At 43.7% G+C, this 8,130-nt stretch overlaps 1 protein-coding gene across 1 annotated transcript in view; it reads right to left on the reverse strand.

The window, feature by feature from the left end:
• The window catches only part of LCMT2 (leucine carboxyl methyltransferase 2), a 70,399-nt gene that overhangs the window by 8,868 nt on the left and 53,401 nt on the right, over positions 1-8,130 (reverse strand). The window contains exon 9 of the mRNA XM_009333478.1: positions 2,275-2,372. Coding sequence (XP_009331753.1) covers positions 2,275-2,372 — 98 coding nt within the window. The remainder of the gene's footprint in view (positions 1-2,274; positions 2,373-8,130) is intronic.

An 8,130-nucleotide genomic window follows, 5' to 3' on the forward strand; every position in this document is an offset into this window, starting at 1 on the left:
CAGCCCCCCCCCCCCCCCCTTCGCCTGCCCTGCCTATCCCTCCTGAAAAGCCTATAACCCTCCATCACAGCACACCAGTCACAGGATTCAGCCCACCAGGCTGCCCTTATGCCAATGATGCTGTAGCTCTGGGACTGGGCCAAAGCTTCTAGCTCCTCCTGTTTATTCCTCTTGCTGCGCGCATTAGTATAGAGACATTTCAAATGTGCTCCAGTGTACTTAGCCCATCGTGGAGCAGACTGAAGGACCTCACTAGCACTCCGTCCCTCAAACATTGGCATGCTGTCCTGTGGCTGATCACTAGCGAGCCTGGTTTTATCCCTTTCCCCCTTCAAATCTAGTTTAAAGTTCTTTCAATGAGCCCTGCTAACTGCTGTGCAAAGACCCTTTTTCCCCTTTGAGAAAGGTGCACCTCGTCTGCTGCCAGCAGGCCTGGTGTCATGTAGACTGACCCATGATCAAAAACCCCAAAATTCTGCTGGTGACACCAGTCATGGAGCCAGGTATTGATCAGCTAGGTCCTCCTGTTTCTTCCAACATAATTCCCTGCAACTAGGACAGAGGAAAACATTACTTGTGCTCCTGAACCCTTAACCAGTCATCCCAAGGCCCTGAAGTCTCTTTTGATCGCCCTTGGACTTCTTATTGCAACTTCATTGCTGCCTACATGAAAAAACAATAATGGGTAATAATCTGAGGGCCATACCAGGCCAGGAAGTTTTCTTGTAACATCTTTGACCCGGGCCCCATGGAAGCAGGAGACTTCCCTAACAAGTGGGTCTGGTCAGCATATCAGGCCTTCTGTTCCCCTCAGAAGAGAGTCTCCTATGACATAAGGAAATAAAAAAAAGACCCATCTTTTTTTCTTAATGGAAGTGGTTTTGACGTACAGCGTAGGCCAACTTAACCTTGGTGACACATCCAACCTAGATGAAGCATTATCCTCATCATTGTTTGGTTCCACTTCCAGAGCCTCATATCTATTGTACAAGGGCACCTGGGAAGATGAGGTAGTCACAGAAGAGATGCACCTGCTGCACTGTGCAGGAACTTGTCACCATTTCCCCCTATCCCTTAAGTCACCACGTTCTGCCAGGTGGAGAGAGGATAGGGAATCCTCCGTATCATGTGTCCTGCCTGCCTGCCAGGTCTGTCCCAAGGAAGGTAGGGTGCGGTTCCAGTAGAAAAATCTCCTTCTCAGACTCCCTGATACTCCTCAACCTACTCATCTCCTCCTGGAGCTCTGCCACTAAGAGGAGAAGTTCCTCTACCTGGGTGCACCTCCCACAGGTGTACTCACTACTGCCGTCCCATACTGGTATAGGAGTAGGGCACACCCTGCAGCCTGACACCTGGGTAGCAGCATGTTCCCATCGGGAGCTCTGCCGGGAAGCTGCATCAGTTGCGGACATAGCCTTCTGCCGGGTAGCTACCATTGCTCCCTGTTCGAGCCAGCAAAGTTAGAGCACCCTTCTGCGCAAATTGCCGCGCCATGCCCTGGCTGATGTGCCATGCCCTGTTTGCCTGCCCTGATCACAGGGCTCCTGGTCGCTAGCGCTCCCTAGGGGTTTCTTTTATAGGTGTGGGGGGCTTGGCCATGGTTGCTCCTCGCCCCATCTCTGCGCTCCCCTGCGGTTTCCCCGGTTCAGGAAATCCCCTGCACACCACACTAGAGCGTCTGCTGCAGATCGTGCTGGCACCGGAGCTGCTTGCCTCAGTGACTGAGAATGCTCACAGGGAAATCTTATCAACATGTATAAATGCCTAATGCGAAGAGGTGAACAAAGACAGAGACAGAATGCTCTCAGTAGTATCCAGCGACAGGGTAAGAAGCAATGGGCACAAATTGAAATACAAAAAAATCCACTTAAACATAAAAAACCCTCACATTTTACTATGAGGGTGGTCAAGCACTGGAATAGGTTACCCAAAGAGGTTGTGGAGTCTCCATCTTTGGAGATAATCAAAACCCAACTGGACAATATCCTGAGCAACCTGTTTTAGTTAGACCTGCTTTAAGCAAGGATGCTGGACTAGATGATCTGCAGATGTCCCTTCCAATCTCAACTATTCTGTGAAGACTGTATTCTGCTAAATAGCACCGTCTTTAGAAGTTAAGTCTAACTCTAATCACCGTGGAGTGTGACAGTACTGCCAATGCCATCCACTTCAATATGGTAATACCACTGTGATTTAGTTGGGCTTCCAATACAGCAGCATGCACCTACAAAGTGAAGGCAATTTCTATTCCCCAGGGCCTCCCTAAGTTCTTACCACAGTGCAGGAAAGTTCTTGAGTGTGCAGGAAATACCAATCCCCTAGCACAGGCTCCATAGCAGAGCGGCCACCATAGAGAAACAGGTACTTCTCGCCTACAGAAGAAGACAACCAGGTGAAAAGAGAAGTTAGAATTTGGTATGTCACAAAAGCAAAAATTTCTGTTTGCATAGAAGGGAAGCTGACCAAAGATAGAAATTAATGCAATCAGGCAGAAGTTTTATACGCTGTTTATATTAAGACATCCTGCAACCTGATGAACATTTCCAGACTTTAGCAATAAATGCAAGAAATTGTTTCATAGATACAGAAATTACTCTTGTATCTAGATCTTTTATAAGACACATGGAAGACTAAGTATTTTTACTAAGAAGCTGTATTCTTCACGTTTATGGTCATTCAGAAGACTCCCATCATCCACTTATATTATGTAGTTTCTGAATGTTTAAGGAATGGAAATCACACACTACAGTCTCAAGAGCAAAAGGAGAAAACATGTTTTTTAATATACCTAATGGACTTAAGGAATGAAAATTTAGGCAATGGAAAGATTACACCTGTAGAACCAATAACTTGAAAACCCTAAGTACATAAGTCATAGCAACACAATGACATCTATTTATCCCAAGAAAACAGATAAATCTTCATAAGACAATAAGAATGTACATTTGTTCATACAAGAGGGAGATAATAATTTAAGGGTGTAGGAGTTAATCTGGAGAAGCCCCAAAAAGGAGGTACAAAAGGTGCAAAAGTACTTTGGGTAGATGTCAAGGATGTGCGTTAACTGCACTATGCCCTGTCAGCTCATTTCTTCATAATGGACTGTGCAAATAACACAAGTGTTCGTCACTTACTTCAGCTACAAAACAAAATCAAGGCAAAATAAGATGATACAATACAGTCTGACAAAGACAAAAGCCAATGTATTATTTATAAAATTTTATTTACCCATTTAGCATTTGCTTCTTTGATATCAAATTTAGACTGGAAGGCTGAACTCTAAACTACATTATGGTGTTAATCACTGCTCCACAAATTCAAAGTATGCTCCAGACTAGACCAACAACTGCTTAACAATTCCCATGGTGTTCCTCTTCAATAGCTCCCTGCCAGCTAGGGGAGAATGAATCAGCTTAAGAAAGGACAGCTTTCACCTCCTGAATTCCACTAAGTCCCACCACTGACTTGCTAACAACTGCTGAAGTTTTTGCCCCTTACAGTCAATATCTTTTACTAGACAAACCTTCAGCATGCCACTGCAGGGCTTGATTCAAGACCTATTCAGAACTACCAAATATTTGTCAAATGCTACCAGAAGAGTAACTTTTCTTCTGAGGCACTTCTCCTGGATAAACAGCTAGGAATCCTGCTCCATAATGCTCCAGAATTAAAATATTACCCTTCAGAGAGGAAGTTCTGAAACTTCTTTCTGGTGTGATGAAGCATGAATAACTTTAGCCATAAATAATCTCAAAGAATCAGTCTTCCAGAACAGATTACGTCCCCAGGTTTCAATTCTACTTATCACTGGGGATTATGTGGTATACGAAATTGGAAATTATGGTATTTCAAGTGTCAAGAAGAGATCTCAAAGCCTCTTTTATAGAATCATACAATAGTTTGGGTTGGAAGGGACCTCTAAAGGTCATCTAGTCCAACCCCCCTGCTGTGGGAGGGACATCTTCAACTAAATCAGGTTGCTCAGAGCCCCGTCCAACCTGACCTGGAATGTTTCCAGGGATGCGGCTTCCACCACCTCTCTGGGCAACCTGTTCCAGTGTTTCACCACCCTCATTGTAAAAAATTTCTTCCTTATATCTAGTCTAAATCTACCCCCCGATAGTTTAAAGCCATTCCCCCTTGTCCTGTCGCTACAGGCCTTCCTAAAAAGTCTGTCCCCATTTTTTTTATAAGCCCCCTTTAAGTACTGACAGGCTGCAATAAGCTCTCCCCGAAGCCTTCTCTTCTCCAGGCTAAACAACCCCATCTCTCTCAGCCTTTCTTCATAGGAGAGGTGTTCCAGTCCTCTGATCATTTTCGTGGCCCTCCTCTGGACCCGCTCCAACAGGTCCACATCTTTCTTATGCTGAGGGCTCCAGAGCTGGACACAGTACTCCAGGTGGGGTCTCACCAGAGCAGAGTAGAGGGGCAGAATAATCTCCCTCGACCTGCTGGCCACGCTGCTTTGGATGCAGCCCAGGATACGGTTGGCCTTCTTGGCTGTGAGCGCACATTGCTGGCTCATGGCCAGCTTCTCATCCACCAGTACCGCCAAGTCCTTCTCGGCAGGGCTGCCCTCCCTCCCTTCATCCCCCAGCCTGTATTGATACCGGGGGTTGCCCCGACCCAGGTGCAGGACCTTGCACTTGGCCTTGTTAAACCTCATGAGGTTCACACGGGCCCACTCCTTGAGCTTGTCCAGGTCCCTCTGGATGGCATCCCGTCCCTCTGGCGTGTCAACCACACCACTCAGCTTGGTGCTCTAGTCTGGAGCATACTTTGAATTTGTGGAGCAGTGATTAACACCATAATGTAGTTTAGAGTTCAGCCTTCCAGTCTAAATTTGATATCAAAGAAGCAAATGCTAAATGGGTAAATAAAATTTTATAAATAATACATTGGCTTTTGTCTTTGTCAGACTGTATTGTATCATCTTATTTTGCCTTGATTTTGTTTTGTAGCTGAAGTAAGTGACCAACACTTGTGTTATTTGCACAGTCCATTATGAAGAAATGAGCTGACAGGGCATAGTGCAGTTAACGCACATCCTTGACATCTACCCAAAGTACTTTTGCACCTTTTGTACCTCCTTTTTGGGGCTTCTCCAGATTAACTCCTACACCCTTAAATTATTATCTCCCTCTTGTATGAACAAATGTACATTCTTATTGTCTTATGAAGATTTATCTGTTTTCTTGGGATAAATAGATGTCATTGTGTTGCTATGACTTATGTACTTAGGGTTTTCAAGTTATTGGTTCTACAGGTGTAATCTTTCCATTGCCTAAATTTTCATTCCTTAAGTCCATTAGGTATATTAAAAAACATGTTTTCTCCTTTTGCTCTTGAGACTGTAGTGTGTGATTTCCATTCCTTAAACATTCAGAAACTACATAATATAAGTGGATGATGGGAGTCTTCTGAATGACCATAAACGTGAAGAATACAGCTTCTTAGTAAAAATACTTAGTCTTCCATGTGTCTTATAAAAGATCTAGATACAAGAGTAATTTCTGTATCTATGAAACAATTTCTTGCATTTATTGCTAAAGTCTGGAAATGTTCATCAGGTTGCAGGATGTCTTAATATAAACAGCGTATAAAACTTCTGCCTGATTGCATTAATTTCTATCTTTGGTCAGCTTCCCTTCTATGCAAACAGAAATTTTTGCTTTTGTGACATACCAAATTCTAACTTCTCTTTTCACCTGGTTGTCTTCTTCTGTAGGCGAGAAGTACCTGTTTCTGTATGGTGGCCGCTCTGCTATGGAGCCTGTGCTAGGGGATTGGTATTTCCTGGACACTCAAGAACTTTCCTGCACTGTGGTAAGAACTTAGGGAGGCCCTGGGGAATAGAAATTGCCTTCACTTTGTAGGTGCATGCTGCTGTATTGGAAGCCCAACTAAATCACAGTGGTATTACCATATTGAAGTGGATGGCATTGGCAGTACTGTCACACTCCACGGTGATTAGAGTTAGACTTAACTTCTAAAGACGGTGCTATTTAGCAGAATACAGTCTTCACAGAATAGTTGAGATTGCACCTGGGTCGGTGCAATCCCCGGTATCAATACAGACTGGATGATGAATGGATTAAGAACAGCCCTGCAGAGAAGGACTTGGGGATACTGGTAGATGAAAAATTAGATATGAGCCAGCAATGTGCACTTGCAGCCCAGAAAGCCAATCATATCCTGGGCTGCATCAAAAGAAGTTCATGAAGTTATCAGAGGGCTGGAACACCTCTCCTATAAGGAAAGTCTGAAAGAGTTGGAATTGTTTAGCCTGGAGAAGAGAAGGCTTTGGGGAGACCTTACTGCAGCCTTTCAATACTTAGAGGGGGCTTACAAGAAAGACTGAGAGACTTTTTACCAGGGACTGTAGTGACAGGACAAGGGGTAATGGTTTTAAGTTAAAAGACGGTAGATTTAGATTAGATATAAGGAAGAAATTCTTTACTGTAAGGGTGGTGAGACACTGGAGCAGGCTGCCCAGAGAAGTTGTGGATGCCCCATCCCTGGAAGTGTTCAAGGTCAGGTTGGATGGGGCTTTGAGCAACCTGATCTACTGGAAGATGTCCCTGCCCATGGCAGGGGGTTGGAACTAGATGATCTTTAAAGGTCCCTTCCAACCCAAACGAGTCTATGATTCTATGATTTACATAATGGCAGAACAGTATTCTCCATTCTGGTTTTTGTTCCTTTACTAGTAATTCTTAACACTAAGAATTCTTAACATTTGTTTTGCTTTTCTTTAAAGCATCTGTTTACCATTACAAAGCCTCACTTACTAGCAGTGCTAGGTTACATGCTAAAAAGCTCACCTGCACACGCACAGAGGAGCATAGAGGCAAAACAAGGCAGGGGAACCCAAATAATATCCTGTCTCAGCTACTTCCAGACCCATCCCAGGAGAGCAATCAAGCTGTAAAAGGCTTATTTCCTCATGCACAAGAGGAGCACAGAGAGGCAGTGGCAGGTGTGCAGGCAAGAGAACCCCAATTACATGCTTATAGAATCAGACAATCTGGCTCCTCCCAGGGCTGTCCCAGGAGAACTGTCAGCCCCATTGTCCAGCTGTGAAACCCATCAAAATGAGTGAAAAGGAGCAACTCTCTGGAGCACCTTTGAGGGGGTACTGCCTAGGGGTATGGGACACATTATAAGATGCAGGGGAAGAGCATTTGGGGTTTGCATAAGCCTTATTATGGGATGCTCAGGAGAGGAACCAGAGGCAGGAAAAAGGATAGATTTAGGTGATTTGGGGAGGTACAAACACAGGAAGACAGAGGGATAAAAGGATAAAAAGGGCTAGTCACATGTAAACAGGTTGCTGGTCAGTATGCCTGTCTGGTCACATCCTGCACCTTAAACAGGAACAGCTGAAAATGAGTCTTTTCATTTGTGGATAGGTGTGTTTGTGAGAGGGGAGCCAACCAAATTGTAGTTGCAAGTATACATTGTAGCACTTTCAAAAATGCATTACGAGCTTTTTTCGGCACTATACAATCATATATTTTTTGATTCCTGCCCTGCATCTAGAAAACTAACAAGATTGCAGCTCATCTATAATAAAAGTCATTATCACAATATATTATATATCTGTTGTATAGGTTCTGCAACGAATCAATCATGTATTAATGGCATAGATAATTGAAATCCTGCTCAATTGTTGTATCAACCAATTCAGTTGCTCAGGTCAGGAAACTCAGCTGAGACTGCTCAGTCTTTCCCTTTTGTCAGATTTAGTAAAGCCTCTCATAAATACTTTTGGACTTGACAAACAAAAAAGGCACAAGAACTGGGTAGACATGATACAAAAAATACATTCAAATGAAGTTTAAGCCTTAAGTCTTTAAGCCCGGGGAAAAAAATCACCACTGGAACAAAATCTTTACGAAATGTAATTGGATTCTCTAATGTGATGATGAATCTATCAAGATCATATTCTTTCCAAAATGTTCAGCCAAAAGCTATTGTTTCAAAGGAACACAACACACCAACATTGACTGCATAGCCTGTACTACATAAAAAGTAAGGCTGTATGATGACAATTTGCCTTTTAGACCTCACTGTCTGGACAGGACTGCCCCATATATTCTGCAATTTGTATACCTCCGCATACCTACA

This window comes from Pygoscelis adeliae, unplaced genomic scaffold (assembly GCF_000699105.1).
Source record: "Pygoscelis adeliae isolate BGI_AS28 unplaced genomic scaffold, ASM69910v1 Scaffold271, whole genome shotgun sequence".
NCBI lineage: Eukaryota > Metazoa > Chordata > Aves > Sphenisciformes > Spheniscidae > Pygoscelis > Pygoscelis adeliae.